Genomic DNA, 21,079 nt, shown 5'->3' with positions numbered 1-21,079 from the left:
TAAATTAAAATTAAACTCCTTTATGTATAATCACAAAAATGTTCAGTGTAGAAAACAGGATATATGTATGTATAATATATATATATATATGTATACCAAATACATATATATACGTATACCAAATACATATATATACGTATACCAAATACATATATATACGTATACCAAATACATATATATATGTATACCAAATACATATATATACATATAACAAATACATATATATACATATATATATAACAAATACATACGTGTGTGTGTGTGTGTGTGTATATATATATATATAAAAAACAAATATTTCAATTACTATGAGGGAGGACAAAAGGAGAGAAAGTAACTTGGAGAAGTATAATTTTGAAAAAATATAATTCTATGATCTTAGAAAACTGAAGAGAACACAGTATGAAAATAAAACACAGAAAAATGAAAAATGTAAATTTAGGTGAGTGAATAATTTTAAAAATTTTCTTGGGAATTAAAATATTTTAATAAGACATAAAAATCACGTCAAAAGCTTTATGATTCAATTAAAACATACATTTTGTAACTATATTTATAACAATTAGGGAGGGTATATATTATACGTTTTGTTAGCTGTTAAATGTATCTTGTAGAAAATCAGTATGTATTAATTTTGCTGTTCCACTATTATCATTCATAAATAATGATTAACAGAGATTTAAAAAATTCTGTTAATTCAGAATAAAATTTTAAAAATATATGTCACTCACTTGATTGGCTAGTTGTAATTGTTCTTGAAGATTCCTGACTGTTTCATCATCTGTATATATATCATTTCCCATATCTGTGCCAAAGGGAAGGGTCTCCAGTTGCTTTTCAACAGCATCTTTTAATTCACTGTGCAACCTTCAGAAAAAAGTTAACACAATAGTAATATAAATTCATTTTACTAGCAGTAATCACTTTCAGAATCAACTAAAAAAACATTTTGGTCAGAAATCATTCTTTAAAATGAAAGTTCTTCACACAAAAGTCATTTTTAAGTAGCCCTCAAAAATTAGAAGTTTTAATCACCATTAAATACTGCACTACAAGTGTAAAAATATAATAATTTCAAACGCACTAAATTGTCATAATTAATTCAAGCATAATTCAGTTTGTCCTAGAAAGATTTAAATTTTTCAAACAGGTAAAATTCAGATATTACACCCTATTAATTGATGAAAAAGCCATTCAGAAATGTAAATACAACAATGGTTTCATCTAGTCAATTAAAATGAAATGTGATATAAAATTCTGTAGAATTATTTATTTTTTCCATTGCATTTCATAAATCTCAGTTGACTTACTAGATCCAGTTAATAAACAGAATAAAATTGTTGCTGGTTATGAAATCAAGACTATTAGTAGAGGCACAGTATTCAGCTAGAGCATAACTCTGAAAGCCTTAAATTCAATTTTAATGTTAACATTAAAGTAAATTACACATATGTATTATGTTTTAAACAGCTACCAAAAAAAAAGTTATAGAAAGGTACATCTAAAAAGACAGATTAAGTGTTTTATTTTAAAACCTAAGAGGAAGAAAAAAAAATTGTAATATCGGAGAAACTGAAAACCCTTAACTCATACAATTATAAGCAGAAATGTCATTTATAATAAACATATCTCATGGCAAGTTTCCCAAAGAAACTGCATCCACCTATTTAAAATAAAGACAATTATCTACTGATATTAAAAAATCTCCATTGAAACTAGAAAACTTCAATTTAATATTTAGAATATATTTACTGAAAACAAAGTTCATCAAACACAGTTTGGATAATTTAGGAACAACAAGAAATTACTCCCTAAGGAAAGTACAGAATTTGCTAATTATTTCCTAGTTAAAAATTTTAAAAGTATTTAGAATTATCAATAACACAAAGGTTCATATTTTAAAATATTTCTAGTATTTTATGTTTTTCACTTTTATTCAATTTTTAACTCTAGTTCTAGTATAGTTAACAGTGTTATATTAGTTTCAGGTGTACAATATTCAACAACTGCATACATTACTCAGTTCTCATCACAAGTGCACTCCTTAATCCCCATCATCTATTTCACCTATCCCCCCACCCATCTCCCCTCTGGTAACCACCAGTTTGTTCTCTATAGTTAAGGGTCTGTTTCTTGGTTTATCTCTTTTTCTCCCCACTGTTCATTTGTTTTGTTTCTTAAATTCCATGAGTGAAATCATACAGTATTTGTCTTTCTCTGACTCATTTCACTTAGCAACTCTAGCTCCATCCATGTCACTGCAAATGGCAAGATTTCATTCTTTTTTTATGGCTCAATAATATTCCATTGTCTTTATCTACAACATCGTTTTTATCCATTCATCTATGAATGGACACTTAGGCTGCTTCTATAATGTGGCTACAGTAAAAAATGCTACAATAAACACAGGATGCTGCATATTATCTTTTAGAATTAGCGTTTTTGTATTCTATGGGTAAATACCCAGTATTATTATTATTGGATGGTAGGGTAGTTCTATTTTTACTTTTTTGAGGAACTTCCATACGGTTTTCCACAGTTGCCGCACCAGCTTGCGCTCCCACCAACAGTGCACAAGGATTCCACATCACTGCCAGCACCTGTTTCTTGTATTTTTGATTTTAGCCATTCTGACAGGTATAAGGTGATATCTCATTGTGGTTTTGATTTGTATTTCCCTGATGATGGGTGATGTTGAGCCTCTTCACATGTTGGGCATCTGTATGTCTTTTTTGAGGAAATATCTGTTAATGTCGTCTGCCCAGGTTTTTTTTTGTTTTTTGTTTTTTGGTTTTTTTTTTTTTGGCTTTTAGGTTTACTTATTTGAGAGAGAAAGAGAGAGTGAGCATGAGCAAGGGAGGGGCAGAGACAGAGAGAGGGAGTGAGAGAATCCCAAGCAGCCTCCACACTTACCACAAAGGCTGACGTGGGGCTCGATCTTGCAAACTGTGAGATTATGAACTGAGCCGAAATCAAGAGTCAGACGCTTAACAGACTGAGCCACCCAGATGCCCCAATATGTTGAAATTTAATATAATTACTACTATTTGGGGGCTTAAATCTACTATCTTAGTATTTGCTTCCAATGTGCCCTATTTTGATTTTCTCTCCTTTAATGCTTTCTTTTATTTTAAAAAATGTGTTTATTTTAGATGACTCTATTTAAAAAAGACTTAATTGCTTAGCAGTTTTAGGTTCATAGCAAAAGTAAACAGAAAGTACAGAGATTCCCTAATATATCCCTGACCCCCTTGCCATGACCTCCCCCACTATCAACATCCCCCACCAGAGTGGTACATTTTTGCAACTGGTAAACCTACACTGACACCATTACCCAAAGTCTATAGTTTACATTATGGTTCACTCTTAGTATTATAAAACATTCTATAATGACGTGTATCCATCACTATAGCAGCTTACAGAACGGTTTCACTGCCCTAAAAATCCTATGTGCTCTGCCTTTTCATCCCTCTCTTCCTTCACTTCCCTCCCCGCAGCTCCTGGCAACCACTGATCATTTTATCATCTCCATAGTTTTGCCTTTTCTAGAACGTCATGTAGTTGGAATGATACAATATGTAGCCTTTTCAGACTGACTGCTTTCACTTAGTAATATGTTTAGGGTTCCTCCATATCCTCTCATAGCTTCATAGTTCATTTCTTAATATTGCTGAGTAATATTCCATAGGCTGGATGATTTATCCATTCACCTATTGAAGGACATCTTGGTTGTTTCCAAGTTTTGGCAATTGTGAATAAAGGCAGCATAAACATTCATGTGCAGGTTTTTGTGTAGACATAAGTTTCCAGTTCCTTTAGGTAAATACCAAGGAGTATGACTGCTGAATTGTTACAGTAAGATGATGTTTCATATTTTAAGAAACCACCAAATGGTCTTCCTAGGTGACTGTACATTTTGCTTTCCCACCAGCAATGACTAAGAATTCCTGTTGTTCTATATTGGTTACTTTTTATTATTCTATTTTTCTACTTTATTAACTTGGCAGTTATATGATCCTTTACTTTCACTGTCTACCCTAGAGATTAAAACACACACAGAGAATTACCAAAACTCTAAAATAAATAAGTATTCTATTGCTTTTGGGCAATGCTGAAACCTGAGAATACCTTAACTGTATTTACCCTTTTCCCAAATTTATGATATTGCTGCTTTGTATTTTAATTCCCTACAAATACTTTAGAAACATTATTATTGTTTCAGAATAGTTAATGTGATATTCATTACACTTTCTCCCTTAGTTACCCTTTCCCCTCTTTTTGTAGAATATCCTTTTAGGATTTTAATTTTGCTACTGGTAATTTTTTCAATTTCTTTTCATCTGAAAATGTACTAATTTGACTTCTAGAAAAACATTTCACTAGATACATAATTCTAAACTAAGAGTCCTTCTTTCAGCACTTTGAAGATATTGCACTGTCTCCTGATTTCCATCATTTGTTGAGTAGTCAGTTTATGTCTTATTGCTATTTCTTTGAAGACAATTTTTCGCTTTGAACATTTTTAAAAATGGTCTTTAAATTTGTATTTAATGTTACAGCCATGTATCTAGATATAGATTGTTTGCTTGTTTTTGTATTATCCAGCTTATGATACATGCTGTTTCCTTAACCTGCAGATTGAGGTCTCTCTGTCCTCTCTTTCTCAGGCTTAAGTTATATGAATTTTAGTTTTCACTATTTCCCTTATGTCTCTTACATTATTTCCTGTATTTTTCTATCTCCTCGTCTCTGTGATCTTCACTCTGAATATTTCCTTCAGACTTGGACTGTATTCCATTAATTCCCTCTTCAGTTATGTCTTACTTCATTACCATATGTTTTCAGTTCTGAATTTGTTTGGTTCCTTTTTTAGAGTTCCCTATCCCCTTATCAACATTCTCAAAATTTTGTCTGTTTTTACTGAACATATTAAGCATAGTTATTTTAAAGCCCAATCCTGTGGATTTTTTTATATTGTCTATTATTTATCATTGTTTAAAACTATGCTCTTTAAGATATGAGCCAGATATTACATGGGGAGATATTCTGAGGCCTAGCAATAATGTTATCTTCCTATAAAATGGTCTTCCTTTTCTTTTTTTTCTTCTACATGTGGCTAGCGGCATTATCGATCTCTGAACAGAGATTCAGGTAATTCCAAGCTATGTTTTAGATCTTTTTAGGACTACTAGATTTTTGGGGTCACTCTTACTCGTAGGGTACCCCAACCCAATGCCTGAAAGCTTACTAAGCCACTGAGCCTCTAATCTGATGGGCTCTGACTTTCCATTTGAATCTCTCTAGCTCTGTTAATTTGTTTCAAGCTCATTTTTCAACCTTTGCCTACTCCAGGATAATGAGATATACCTATGAAGGCAGCTAGCTCCAAATGCAGGCTCATATCCCTGGATTTCATTATTTTCCTGGTCCTTCCCTAGAATTCTCCAATGAGTTCATTTAAACAGATCTGACTGTTGTCAAATATCTGTCCCAATTTCCTAGTTTTTGTCTAGAATTTCTAGTTTTTGTCAGGAGTCTGATTTACCTAGTCTGCCATCATTGTAAACAAAAATCTCTAGTTCACTTATTTTCAATTTTATTTTTCAATTAATTACAAATGTTCTGAGTACTAGTTTGGCTGCATTTCACTAGTTTGATATGTTGTTCATTTTAAGAAGTTTTTAATTTTTTTAATTCTTTTCATCTCAGGAGTTAGCTGAAAACATAGTTAAAAATTATTTGTGCCTGGTTTTTGTTATTTCAAACTTTACTGTAGGTGTGATTTATGACTCTTTAAATTTGTATCTGTGTACACGATGAGTAGGGTTTGCAGTCCATGTCTATGTTTACAAAAGTTTCATAGGCCTTTGAAAACAACAGTATATTCTTGTCGGTTGAAATGAGTGCATACAAACATATACCCACATACTCAAACTTATTATTTGTTCTTTCCTCTATAGCCTTATGCTTATTTTTATCCTACAGACTTATTTTTGTCCTTATTTTCTTTGAAAGATAATTGTAATAATATATTTGTAAATGCTTATTAAATGAATTTTATCTAATTCTCCAAAGATATTAGAAATATAACTGAGAAAATAAACTATTTAATTACCACAGATTTAAGGAATTAATCTTTTTCAAAGCATTCCTTTTTTATGTTTTTTGAAAGTTAGACACTAATAATTATGTTCAACATACATTTGAAGGGGTATTACATAGAAGATAGTAAGAGTTCTGGTTCCCATTGTATTTATTCAAATATATAATAATTAAGTCAAAATGTAAGAGCCTGAGGAAAATAAAAAGAAGAAAGTTCCATTATTTTGGACAGCTTGATAGTAAGAAGAGAAATCATACAAAGCTTTGTGGAGGTAAACAATATTATCCTTATTATTAATAACTAGTAGCATTCACTTTTTCTGCTGCCACCACTTATAGTTGATCTCTACTTTCTAGTGCAATTTCTAGAAAAAGCCAATCTTACTGGTTTAGCTAGTTGCAAAACTGATTTGCTGAGGGAACAGGTAAATACGCCACAGTTAGGAAGCTGGACAATCAGGAAGCAACTATACTTACTGCTGGTTCCAAGATCACACATTCTTAGATGAGATCCTGGGATTAGGATTACTGCCAGTTAGGATAACCTGCAGAACACCATGCTTTAGCTTCAACAGAAGTAGCTGCCCAGAATTATCGGCTCTAGAGCTACTCTACACTTGTTAGATTCTCAACCACAAAAACAGACCTCAGATACTGCTTCTCTTCCTACTTATCTCCTAATTTAGATCTCTTACAAGTACTTATTGTTAGCAGAACCTAATTCATATCCTGAACTAGATTTCAGTTTTCCAGCCTCTTGCACTACAGGAATACACACTTAAAAGAGGTTGGAACAGCCAATCTATATCATAGCTGCATTACTTACTATGACTGCGCAATTTAATTAAATATGACCCAAAGTGATACACTTAACATATAAAAGAGTTGTTTTTTTCCCCCCCATGAAACCTGGACTGAAAATAAAAGGCTCAATGAAGATGAGTCATTAAAGAACTGCTAGTGAATTAAGGTAAGTAAAATAACTACAAAAACTCAGGAAAATTATAAAATCACAGAAGATCAAAAGATCAAAGGGATCTCTAAGTTTTTACTCTTCAAAGAAACAAACTGAGAATTATAAAGAATGCATTTTATAGTTTATGCATAAAAGATGCTAAAGCACTGTTCAACAGTGTTATGTATACAGTAGTAAATAGAAAAGACAAGGGTCTTGCTCTCGTGAAGGATACATTTTACTAGGTAAGACAAAAAATAAGGAAGCGAATAAATAATTTCAAGTAGTAATAGGTGCCAAAAATAAAATAAAATTATATTAGAGAAAAAAGAAAAGGGAAGAGCATAGAAACAGCTAGATAATGTGGTCAGGGAATGTTTTCCTGATTAAAAAAACCTGAACAAAGGGAAGGAGACAGTGCCATGCAGATCTGAAGAAGAGCATTCTAGGCAGAAGAAACGGGTAAGGTGTTCTGTTAGAAACTGGTCTGCCAGGTTTAAGGAAGCCAAGTACGAAGGCTGGCATGACTAGAGATTAGTACTCAAAGGGAACTGTGGTAAGAGTGTATGTATGTACACATAAGTATACAAAAACAAACTCAGTTATAAAAACAGATATAGAGAAAAAAGAGACATAGCTCTGACTTTATGAGATTCAAAACCTAAATTTAAAACTTTATTAGGCTTCTGGGGATGGTCTTCCTTACAGTGCCTCAAGTAGCACAAGAGCACCAGTATTTACCATGTAATCCCAGAGATTTTTCTTTCTCTCGTTCAAAAATAGATCAAATATATTCATCTTCTGCTATTAGAAAAATGAACCAAGTTTTAGGGTTGAGAATACCATTTTTTTGGACTACTAGTAAAAAATAATGGCTTCATTATTGCTTTTATAAACACATAAATTTCTCAAGTTTCAAAAAAACATTTAATATGTGCTCATAGGATACTGTCAACATTCATGAATGAGATGGTTAGGGAAGTTGAAATCAAATTTAAAACCATACCTCTGATGTATTATTAGTCAATTATCAGTAGTCAAATTATGAGAACAAATCGATGAAAATAAGCATAAAAAACAATTCCATTTTATAATGCTATTGAAATCTTCTACATCACATATTGATAATTATAATCTTAAAAATGATAAAAATCAGACTACCAGAAAATAAAAACAGTAAAATAAATAATATGCTCAATATCATTGGTTTTAATTTATTAAATAACAACTTTATATTTCTTCCTGTTGAAGTTTTAAGTTCTAAAGCTACATTTATACCTAAATAAAAACGCAAAGACCATTTTAAATTTCAAAAAAGACTGTTGCATTAAAGACCAGATAACAGAAAGAGTTTGCAGTGAAATATCACTACATGTACCAAAGAACAGTCAACTTTTTCTGTAAAGGGCCAGACAGTAAATGCTTTAGACTCTGTGTGCCATTCACTCTCTGTTGCAACAATTCACCTCCACCAGCACAGAGCAAAAGTTGCCACAGACACAATGAATGAGTGTGGCTGTGAGCCAATAAACTTTTATTTACAAATAGAGGCAGCAGGCTAAATCTGGTCCATAGGCTGATGTAGTTTGTGAATCCCTGACAAATGCAATTAAGTCTCTATATCAGTTAGTGTTTTTGTCTGTTTTATCACTGATGTATTCACTTGATGTACTGACCTGATTAGTACCTGGTACTTACTAAGTACTCAATAAATACCTGTAAGTGAATGAATGAATGAATGAATGAATGAATGAATGAATGTTTTATTTCCTTACCTAATATTAAATTGGAAGGGTAAGTGGTTCCAGATTTGTTTCAGCAGTTCAATAATATAATAAGGATCAAAGGTTTTCTCATTTTTCCCTTCTTCCAATCTTCACATCTACCCCCATGGTTACAAAAATGGCTATACCAGTCAGCTTCACATATCACTTTTAAAAATAACATGCAGCAGGAGGGAGGTAAAACTTTCTTCTTGCCTGCCTCTCTTTTTATCAGGGAGAAAATTCTTTCCCAGAAGCTCTACAACAGACTTTCCCTTATACTTCACTGGTTAAAAGTAGGGTTACATATTCATTCCCAGACCAATCTCTGGCAAAAAGAAAATCAAACTAGTTTGAATAAAAGTTTAATAAAAGAGTTATCACTTTAAAAATAAAATACTTAAATAAAAGACTTATCACTTAAAATTATGGAAGCAGTTAATTTCCCCTGAGCAAAATGACAGTGGAAGAAAATCAGAGTTAAATGAATGAAAGAAGAAAAACCGGCTCTTATGTAGGTAACAAATGATGTCTTCCATGCCCTGAATAATAACAAATAATAAAAATTAGTGTTTAGAAACTTAGAAATTTAAAAATTAGTATTTAGTATTTAGAAAAATTAGTATTTAAAAAACGTAATTTTTTAAAATGCTGTACATATCTCTCCATTTAATTATCTTACCAAATTTCCTTCCTCTGTTAAGTTTTGAGGAGAAAAGATGGAATTAGAGAAAAAAGGAGGATAAAACAAACAACACTATATTCTCAACATGAACTAAATTTCAAGGAAGACTTAAAAATGGAAGGGAGGAAAATAAAATATTTTTTCACCTCTCTCTTAGCCTGATTTTAAATGACTTCATTATTTCCTATTTGTAGTCAATTCCCAGAAAACATACATCCACATAAAAATGTAAATATTAAAATGTTTCCAAAACTCAATAACATAGAATTGCATACTATTATACAATCCATGTCATTGCCAGCTTCTATTATTCAGAACTGACCATGTATGAATATTTAAATATTTTCCTTAAAAGTGATAAACTCTCTTGATTTTGCAGCCCTTAATTGCAATACATAATTAAAAGTAAGATGTTGCCCTAAAAACATAAGTAAAATTCACTTTAAAACTTGATAGCATTTTCAAATTACTAAAAGTGCCTTTTTAATAAGCTCAGAATCTATTTTTCCCACTTTCCTATTGTACTAGGAATAAATACATTCATGAGACACAACCACATTACTGTTAAATAGGTGAAGGCAGATTTTTAAAAGACTAGCTTAAAAAGACCTGGACATGAAAGGAAGTTAAATATGTTGAGTCAAATATAGGAAAAAGGATGATCTCAACCATATAATACACCTTGTCTATCCCAAGTACATTAAAATACAAGATTAATCTACATACATTGGTGATTCAAAAATCTTAGCAATGTCCTTTATTAGGAATAGCATCGCTTATTTAATAACTTTTTTGAGAAAGAATAGTAAACCATAAAAAGTTAAAATTAGAAAAACTTTTCTATGGAAAAAAACACAAATGAGGAAAACTGAAAACCCAATTAAAAGATTTATGTTACACTTTGGCAAACATTGCTGGCTTAAACATATGACGCTTTCAGAAAGTAGAAGAGAGGAGAAATAGTGAAAACGTATTTTTTAAAATGTAAGGTAGAAGGTGACAAAATAGTCATAAGACATACGAATTCCGTGGGAGTTCTAGATTATTCTTGAGAGCAACATGCTTTAAAATAAATTAACAAAACTAAAAGGAAAGTGCTATATAATCTAGCAAAATGCAAACAAAAGAAAGTTAACTTTTAAAAAGCCCATGCTTTAAATGAATTTGGAACTAAAAAATTTCATTTCTTTACTTTTTGGTCTAGTTACACAAGTTAACAACAAAAGATCTATCAGATTTCAGCCCAGGTGCATGATCTTTAAAAGTTAAAGTTAATGGGGCGCCTGGGTGGCTCTGCTGGTTAAGTGGCCGACTTAGGCCCAGGTCCTGATCTCATGGTTCGTGAGTTCAAGCCCTGTGTTGGGCTCTGTGCTGACAGCTCAGGGCCTAGAGCCTGCTTCGGATTCTGTGTCTCCCTCTCTCTCGGCCCTTCCCCCCATGCATGCTCTGTCTCCTTCTCAAAAATAAGTAAACATTAAAAAAAAATTTTTTTTAAGTTACAGTTAAGAAACTTGGGGTAGAATAAAACTTTAAATATTTTTAGCCAAAAATATGGGATCTTTATGATCATAGGCTAAGAGAGGATCTATTAGAGACACAAAGAACAACCATTAGAAAAAAGATGGACAGATTCAATTACCTTAAAATTAAAAACAAAATAGAAAATTCTGTTTATCAAACATATCAGAACCTGGGAATATATCTATGAAAATACCTATCATCTAGCATGTTGTATGGTACTGTGGCAACATTCATTCCCATTCCTTTCCATATTCCAGTCTCTATCACAGAGGCTGAAAGTCCAAAACTACAGTTCTCAGAGGTCCTTATAGCTGGAGCTGTGGGTGGGATTAAAGTATCACCAGTGAGAAGCACTTGAGGGGGATATGGAAGACAGAAGAGAGCTGAGAACATTTTTCTATTGGTAAGACAGCACGCAAAACTGGATAGACATGAGTGTCACTTATAGTCAATACCCCGTGCCTCACTTTCCAATGTCAAGTCTCCAGTTTTATGGAAATGATGCTGTAGGAGTAGCAACAGAGATGGTGGCAGCACCAAAAATTCCTGACTTCAGGATCATAGCCCCTAAATACGATCCTAAAGCTAGTGATCTAGTACCAAATGTTAAGTGATTGAATCCCTTCCTGAAATTTCTAGTGGTTATGGTTTACAGTATTGTTACTGCATTCACACAGATTGGCATACCAACAAATATTCAGAATACAGATTATATAAAGTGCTTTGACAATTTAATAAGGAAAAGATAAATAGAAAATGGGAAAAAGAAATGAAAAAGCATTTCATGAGAAAACAACACTACATGGGTAAATAAACATATGAAAAATGGTTAACCATATTAGTATTCAGGGAAATGTTAAATTATAACCACAGTAAAAAACAACCTAAGACTCAAAATAACAAAAATTAAGAAACTTGGTAAGACTAGGTGCTGATAAAAAGCTATAGATCAATAAGAACTCATAAATATTACAGGTGGGAATGTAAATTGGCACAGCCACTTTGGAAATTGGCATTACACTGTAAAAATGAATATTTCATAATCTATGATCCAGCAATTTTATCCCTTGAAACTCTCGTACTTGTTTGTGCATGATACTGAGTGGGGAAAAAAAAGTCCCAGAAGACTAAATTATACAATTTTAATATAGCTTAAAAAAAACCCCAGAAAACTAAATAATCTATCGTTAGGGACACAGACACCTATAACAAAATTTAAAAACCAAGGGAATGATAAACACAAAATTCAACAAAGTGTTCTCTCTGACAGAGGGAAAGAGAGGAATGGGATAGGGCAAGAAAACATGGGTAGATGTACCAGTATTGCTAACCTTTCTAGCTCTTAACTAGATGGTGGATTGAAGGTTTTTATCAGTATGTTTTGGAACATACATGATTATTATAAACTGTACTGTTAATGATTGCTAGTATGTATAAAGTACTTATTACATACTCTATTTTCCTTTACAGTCAGCCCTATGAAATAGGTTATCTCCAATTTATAGATAAGAAAACTAAAGCACAAAAAGGTTAAGTAACTGTCCAAAGTCACAAAACTAGTAAGTAATGGACCTGGGAGTGAAACAGGAAATCAGGCTCCAGAGTCTTCACTCATAACCAGTATACTACATGAATAAAATATTAAATAACAACAATAAATATTATCTAGGATAACAATAAAAGAATTAAATTAATTTATTTACCTTTCATTTTCCTTGATGACATTTTCAAGTTGTAGTTTCATCTCACCCATCTGTTTCTGAAAGATTAAAATATGGTCATAGCAATACATTTTGCAGACAGTTCTCTATTAAGTAATGCATTCAAATACAAGCAGACTCTATGACACTAGTCTACTGATAAGAAACAATGATTCTTTACTTCTAACAAGTGCTTGTAAATATGGATATTTTAATGATACTTGGAACATAATAAAACATTCATTTTGAAATAAAGAGAAATATTTATATGACATAAGAAATATTTATAAATGTAACCCTATGATTTATAGATGTTCACATATATATTCCTCAGTATGTCACTATAACAAATGCCAGATTCGTTTATCTTAATTCACTGAATATAGTTTATCTTAATTCACTTTAGTTTAGATGAAGCCCATAGAAGAGCTTACATTTGGAAAAGTATAACGTTAATAGTGAAAAAAAAAACAGAGATCTTTTTAGCAGTAATTCACTTAGTCTCTTATTCACCACCACCATTAACTGTCTAAACTCTCCAGACAATACAAGGTTGCTATGGTAAACCCATATGGTCACTAACAAATACTTTAATGGGAAAAATGGTTAAAAAAATCACTAATTAAAATACAAGAATAAAATATATATTGTAAAGAGGAGATTGGTATGATTAATTCTCTTTGAGGAGATAAAGGGATTGTAAAATTTCAACAGGAAGGAAAGGCATTTCAAGTAGGGAAAAATATGCGTAAAAGCAGAGTCAAAAAGTATTAGATAACACAGGAATAGTAGTCAGCTCTCAGTGAGAGTAAATAGGCAAGGGGAGAGTAGGAAGGAGGCCATGTAAAATCGCACTTAAACTGCAATCAACTCATGATATGTCCATTAGTCTTGATTGGGTATCCTAGGCTAAAGAAGAGAAGCAAAGCCTGGAGTGAACCTGGTAAGGGAAGGGTAGAACAGGCAATGCTCTAAGCCCTTTTGTCTCCCTTTCAACCAAAGAAGCTCAAGGCAGCAAGGCAGCTTGGTCTAGGAAATCAGTAACAGCCAACTCTAAATACAATTCTGGCTTTGGGAAAGGTGAATCTTTCCAGGTCCTTGTTGTGAATGAATCACAATTAAGCCAAAATGAATGAATTCACGATCGGATGACTGAGAACTGACCATACATAGAGCAACGATGCAATGAAAGAAAATTAGAAAGGCAGACAGCAGGTCTTGAATGCCATACTAACAGATTTGCATTTTATTGTAGCAATTATTCTGATGTCATTTTTTTTTTTTTACAAAAAGTGATTTTGCACAATCTTGCAAGATATTTAAAAGTTGCAAAAATGTTTATCTTGAAAAAATATTTACTCAAATTACCCAAATAATTAGAATATATATGCAATAGCTAGGATTAAATGTGAATCATTATGGTCACACTAAACATTCTTTACTATAAAATATTTCAAAATATATTTAATAGTTGAAACAAAATCTCAGCAATAGCATCAAATATTCCCTTATTTACATTTTTCGAAGAAAGTCTTTCATATAGAGAATTATAGTCACACTTTTCTTGCTTACAAGAATAAACTATGTTTTTAGTGGGTCAATAAATCCTAAGAACTAGTTCTAATCAGTAATATCTATGTGAGCAACTGTTCTTAGAAGTAGCAGCCAGTATCTTTTCTCCTCAAAAGTATCAACTACTCTTGTTATAGACCCTTGCTTGGGCTCTTTGCTAGTTTCCTCTCTCTTGTAATTCAATAATCACTCTTAGATTGATAATGCTAAATGGAAAAATGAAGCTAAACACCTTAGTAACATAGCTGATTAAAGATATATATGAATCAAACTATTAAAAAATTAAAACTTTAATTCAAGATAACTAGCTATCCCATTTTATAACAAACCACATAATAGATCATTAGAGCAATTCTGAGAGTAAATTCAGCAGAAAATTTAAACTCACTAGCCCTAAAAATAAAAGTAAAATGCCATTTGTGCAGAGGAGAGCTTTCTGTTGCTCTTTGTCAGTTAGAAAGATTAAAAGACATCTATGGTTGGTTCAAATTTAAATGACTGCAGGCTCAAAAAAAAAAAAAAAAAAAGGACATAGTACAGACTTGGAAAGCACCTATTTAACTTATCATAAAACAGGAACCGCAATTTAAAGAAATGCTTGTTTTTGAAATTTGGGTCTACAGGATCACTTTCATTACTCTTAGAAAGTATAAATAATTTCAAGTGCAATGGAAAACCCAAATTTATTTTTAGAAGATACAAGCATATGTATTCTTTTAGTAAAATCCTTTTAGTCAATCCATTTATTTACAAATAGGAGATTGTTAAGCTAGATCTAATCATCTTGTTCCAATGAGACCTGGTTTATATTCATTCATCAAGAATTGAGGGATTATGCACTAGACTTCAAGGCATATGATAGGATCTCTTGCTGTCCCTGCATGAATAGAAAAGAAAGATATAAAGAAAGTTCTTAGTGTTTGCCCATTTATAGCCCCATTCTGAGGAAATGAGTCTTAAGCGGATGTTTTTATATAATATTGCTCTACTTTCTTTCATTTGCATTAAATTCAGTGAAACTTGCTACCCAACTGAACTGATCCAGAGATTAGTATCTAAACCAAACACAGTAGTAAGTACATTCAAACACTAGGAAAGGGAGTTTAACGCCTCCAGGTGGGCTTGAGACATGTAGCATCTCTTTAACAAATGCTTCGGTTATCCAATAATCAGAAATATTAAAATTTGGGAGAAAAATGTAAACATTTTAAAATCAAAGAAACAGGTTATAAATATCAAGTACACTTTAAAAATGTATCTCACTGAAACTCACATTGTATCCTGAACAATGTTGTGCTATTATTCTAGTTCTCTATCAGCCTCCCATATATCCTAATTTTAGAAATTCTAGGGTACAGAAGGGTCCTTGGTTTCTAAACTCTCTTCACTCCTAAAATAAACTTTCATTACTAAAGAGGATTTCAGACAAAAGATGCCACAGCATAATCCTACCTATATTAGAAGACGATCAAATGAATCTAAAATCTGATAGACATAATGTTTGAAATTGGGGGAAAAAAATCCATTCTCCAAACAAAGGGAAATACAGGTAGGATGAGGGTTAAAAGTCTAAAATTATATGAGATGGTTTTTGGTCTTCTTGGGGGAAAAATAAAGATGTAAACAAATAATGAGTTTAAGTTCTCCAAGCATCTAAGATATGCTCCTGTGAGATACCAGGAGCAAGGAAACACTGGATTAAAAAATGAAACTGAAGAGGCAAAGGCAGTTAAGATGGCAGAGAAGTAGGGGAATGGGAATTTTCCTAGTCCTTCAAACACAGCTGTACTGAGATAGGATCACATGGAACACCCAGGAAATCGATCTGCAGAGTAGCAGAGGATCTCCACAGTTGTAGGGAGACAGCTTGGCAGGATGGATGGAGCCTCTGGAGCAGAGAGATTTTGGAAGTGCAAGACTCTCTCCAAGGTAGAGCCGGTGCCATGACTCGTGTGCTCCTTGGGAGGGAGGGAGCTGACCCCAGGGTATAGCACAGCGTAGCAATCTCAGGAGAGCACTAGGAGAGAACAGTCCACTTCCTGGAGTACTTTGGGAAGATGATTTATTGCCTCTCCAAGGACAAAAGACCCTGCACGTGCCAGCCAAAGGCCTTTTTACAGCAGGGCAGAGTGGCAATACTGCAGAATGGGGTGCACACGGTGTGGAGTCCTTGAAGATGACATCAGGTTTTGAATCGCAGCCAAGCTGCCTAAGAGGTTTGGGAGGCTGTGGAGCAGTGCAAAGTGAATACCCTTGCTATTCTGTGAGGGCTACCTGAACAGCATGGGTTGAGACACCCAGTCGGGGGAGCGAGACTGGGATGTCGCTGTTTTTCTCCCCAACACCAACACAGTGGAACTTCAGAGAGCAGCACAGCACCCCCACTGGAGGCTGGACACGCTTACACCAAACACCGCTCCTCCATGGTTGGCAACTTCTTATCTACTGGAGCAAGAATGACCGAGCCAACTCAGCTGGCCTCTCCTCCAGACCAGCACAGCCACTGGTGCTAGGCGCCAAAAGACAACTGTTTCTCCTTCCTTCCTTCCTTCCTTCCTTCCTTCCTTCCTTCCTTCCTTCCTTCCTTCCTTTTCTTCCTTCCTTTCTTTTTCTTTCTTTCTAATTGTTCTTTCTCCTATTTTATTCTTTTAGAATCAGGCACATAGTTTCTGGTTTGTTTTTGGTCAATTCTTATTCTATATATTTGTGTGTGTGTGTGTGTGTGTGTGTGTGTGTGTGTGTGTATAAATATTTTTTTTAGCAGAAATTTTTATTCTATCATTTTCCACCTTTCCTATTTCTTATTTTCCTATTCCTCTGAATTTAGCCTCATACTTTTTTGTTTTGTTTTCTTTTTCCTTTTTCCCCCCCCTTTTTTTTCCTCCCTTGATTTGCTGTTTGGACTATTTTCTCCTTTCATTTTTCTTTTTATGGGATCAGGATTCCCCCACCCTTTTTTCCCCTATGCTTTTCCAGGGTTACTTCAACAACAAATCAAAGCTTCCCTGGTTGAAGGTCCACACACTCCACCACTATAAGCAAGGAGGAGCTCTGCACAGTACTGATCACTGGGATGAGCAGCCAAAATGTACAACAGAGTGCACACCACATATACAAAAACCACTTCCTGGAGTGCCGGGCCCTGGATAGGGTATGACCCCTTTTTAATACAGTAGTACACTCAGGTGCAGGACACACAAGAAGCTTTTAAAATACACAAAAGACAGAAACTTAGCCAAAATGACCAAACAGAGGAATTCTCCCCAAAAGAGAGTGCAAGAAGAAATCAAAGCCAAAATGACCAAATGGAGGAATTCTTCCCAAAAGACAGTGCAAGAAGCAAAGCCAGAGAATTGCTCAAAACAGATATAAATAATATATCTGAACAAGAATTTAGAATAACAGTCATAAGATTAACAACTGGGCTTGAAAAAAGCATAGAAGACACCAGAGAAACTCTTGTTGCAGAGATCAAAGACCTAAGAACTAGTCATGATGAATTAAAAAATGCTATAACTGAGATGCAAAATAACCTAGATACAGTGACAGCGAGGATGAAAGAAGCAGAAGAGAGAATAGATGAAATAGAAGATAAAATTTTGGAAAATAAAGAAGCTGGAAAAAAAAGGGGCGGGGAAGGAAATTATTAGATCACGAGGGGAGAATTGGAGACCTAAATGATTCCATGAAATGAAACAAGTGTCCATATCATAGGAGTTCCAGAAGAAGAACAGTGAGAGAAAGGGGCAGAAGGTTTATTTGAACAAATTATAGTTGAGAACATTCTCCAAAATAGACCACATACTGGGTCACAAAACAGCCCTCAACAGACTGAGATCAAACAGATTGAGATCATACTATGCATATTTTCAGATCACAACACTATGAAACTTGAAATCAACCACAAGAAAAAATTTGGAAAGCCTCCAAATACATGGAGGCTAAAGAACATCTTACTTAAGAATGAATGGGTTAAACAGGGTATTGAAAAAGAAATTGAAAAATACATGGAAGCAAATGAAAATGAAAACATGACAGTCTAAACTCTTTAGGGTGCAGCAAAGGTAGTCCTAAGAGGAAAATACATTGCAATTCAGGCCTGTCTCAAGAAGCAAGAAAGGTCCCAAATACACAACCTAACCTTACACCTAAAGGAGCTAGAAAAGCCACAGTAAATAAAGCCCAGCAGAAGAAGGGCAATAATAAACATTAGAGCAGAAGTAAATAGAATCCAAAAGAAAACAGTACAACAGATCAATGAAACTAACAGCTGACTTTTTGAAAGAATCAACAAAATTGATAAACCCCTAGCCAGACTTCTCAAAGAGGATCCAAATAGATAAAATGACAAATAAAAGAGAGAGCACAACCAACACCACAGAAATACAAACAACTGTAAGATAATACTATGAAAAACTATATATGCCAATAAACTGGACAAAGAAATGGACAAATTCCTAGACACTCATACACTACCAAAACTCAAATGGGAAGAAATAGAAAACCTGAACAGACCCGTAACCAATGAATAAGTAAGTGGGTTATCAAAAATCTCCCAACAAACAAGAGTCCTGGGCCAGGTGGCTTGCCAGGGAATTCTACCAGACATTTAAAACAGAGTTAATACCTATTCTTCTCAAACTGTTCCAAAAAACAGAAATGGAAGTAAATTTTCCAGACTCATTCTATGAAGGTAGCATTACCTTACCTTGACTCCAAAACCAAAATCCCCACTGAAAAGAGAATGACAGGCCAATACCCCTGATGAACCTAGATATAAAAATTCTCAACAAGATAGTAGCAAATAGAACTCAACAGTACATTAAAAGAATTATTCACCATAAGCAAGTGGGATTCATTTCTGGGCTGCAGGGCTGGTTCAATATCCACAAATCAATCAACGTGATATACCACATTAATAGAAGAAAGGATAAGAACCATATGATCCTGTCTACAGATGCAGAAAAGGCATTAGACAAAATACAGCATCTTTTCTTGATAAAAACCCTCACAAAACTTGGGATAGAAGGAACATATCTTTAAAAAAGCCACATATGAAAGACCACAGCTAATATCATCCTCAATGGAGAAAAACCGAGCTTTTTCCCCCAGAGATCAGGAACACAACAGGGATGTCTACTCTCACCTCTGTTGTTCAGCATAGTGTTGGAAGTCCTAGCCTCAGCAATCAGAGAACAAAACCAAGTAAAGGCATCCAAATTGGCAAAGAAGAAGCCAAACTTCCACTCTTCACAGGTGACATGATTCTCTACATGGAAAACCTGAAAGACTCCACTAAAAACCTGCTAGAGCTGATACATGAATTCAGCAAAGTCGCAGGATATAAAATCAATGTACAGAAATCGGTTGCATTTCTATACACCAACAATGAAGAAACAAAAGGAGAAATCAAGGAATCAATCCCATTTACAGCTGCACCAAAACCATAAAATACTTAGAAATAAACCTAACCAAAGAGGTAAAAGATCTGTATGCTGAAAACTATAGAAAGCTTATGAAAGAAATTGAAAAAGACACAAATGGAAAAACATTCCATGTTGTTACAATGTCGATACTACCCAAAGCAATCTACACATTCAATGCAATCCCTATCAAATAACACCAGCATTCTAGAGCTAGAGCAAACAATCCTAAAATTTGTATGGAACCTCAATAGACCCCGAATAGCCAATGTAATGCTGAAAAAGAAAACCAAAGCTGGAGGCATCACAATCCCGGACTTCAACTTGTATTACAAAGCTGTAATCATCAAGACGTATGGTATTGGTACAAAAACAGACCCACATTTTAATGGAATAGAATAGAGAACCCAGAAATGGACCCCAAAATATATGGCCAACTCATCTTTGGCAATGCAGGAAAGAGTATCCAATGGAAAAGGACAATCTCCTTAGCAAATGGTGCTGGGCAAACTGAACAGTGACATGCAGAAGAATGAACCTGGACCACTTTCTTACACCATACACAAAAATAAAGTCAAAATGGATGAAAGACCTAAATGTGAGACAGGAAACCATCAAAATCCTAGAGGAGAAAACAGGCAACAACCTCTTTGACCTCAGTCACAGCAACTTCTTACTTGACATGTCTCCAGAGGCAAGGGAAACAAAAGCAAAAATGAACTATTGGGACCTCATCAAGATAAAAAGCTTCTGCAAAGCAAAGGAAACAATCAACATAAGTATAAGGCAACCAACAGAATGGTAGGAGATATTTGCAAATGACAAATCAGATAAAGGGTTAATTACCCAAAATCTATAAAGAACTTACCAAACTCAACACCTGAAAAACAAATAATCCAGTGAAGGAATGGGCAAAAGACATGAATAGACACTTTTCCAATTACACATCCAGATGGCCAAAAGACACATGAAAAGATGCTCAACATTCCTCATCATCAGGGAAATATAAATCAAAACCACAATGATATAACACCTCACTCCAGTTAGAGTGGCTAAAATTAACAACTCATGAAACAACAGATGTTGGCGAGGATGTGGAGAAAGGGGAACCGTTTTGCACTGCTGGTGGGAATGCAAACTGGTACATCTACTCTGCAGAACAGAATGAAGGTTCCTCAAAAAATTAAAAATAGAACTACCCTACAACACAGCAACTGCACTACTAGGAATTTATCTAAAGGACAATGGAATTCTGATTCGAAGGGGCACATGCACCCCAATGTTTAAAGCAGTGCTATTAACAATAGCCAATTAATGGAAAAAGTCCAAATGTCTATGAACTGATGAATAGATTAAGA

At 33.9% G+C, this 21,079-nt stretch overlaps 1 protein-coding gene across 5 annotated transcripts in view; it reads right to left on the bottom strand.

The window, feature by feature from the left end:
- SCLT1 (sodium channel and clathrin linker 1) overlaps positions 1-21,079 on the bottom strand; it is a 216,992-nt gene that overhangs the window by 170,165 nt on the left and 25,748 nt on the right. For all 5 annotated transcript variants that reach the window (XR_003422599.2, XM_053216972.1, XM_015071782.3 and 2 more), the window contains 2 exons: positions 12,730-12,785; positions 732-867 (listed from right to left, as the gene is read on the bottom strand). Coding sequence is in view for 4 of the 5 variants with exons in the window: in XM_053216972.1 (XP_053072947.1) it covers positions 732-867; positions 12,730-12,785 (192 nt within the window). In the remaining variant the exon portion in view is untranslated. The remainder of the gene's footprint in view (positions 1-731; positions 868-12,729; positions 12,786-21,079) is intronic.

This window comes from Acinonyx jubatus, chromosome B1, assembly GCF_027475565.1.
Source record: "Acinonyx jubatus isolate Ajub_Pintada_27869175 chromosome B1, VMU_Ajub_asm_v1.0, whole genome shotgun sequence".
Lineage (NCBI taxonomy): Eukaryota > Metazoa > Chordata > Mammalia > Carnivora > Felidae > Acinonyx > Acinonyx jubatus.
The sequence above is the reverse complement of the archived record's forward strand: the minus strand, read 5'-3'. Positions and strand labels throughout refer to the sequence as shown.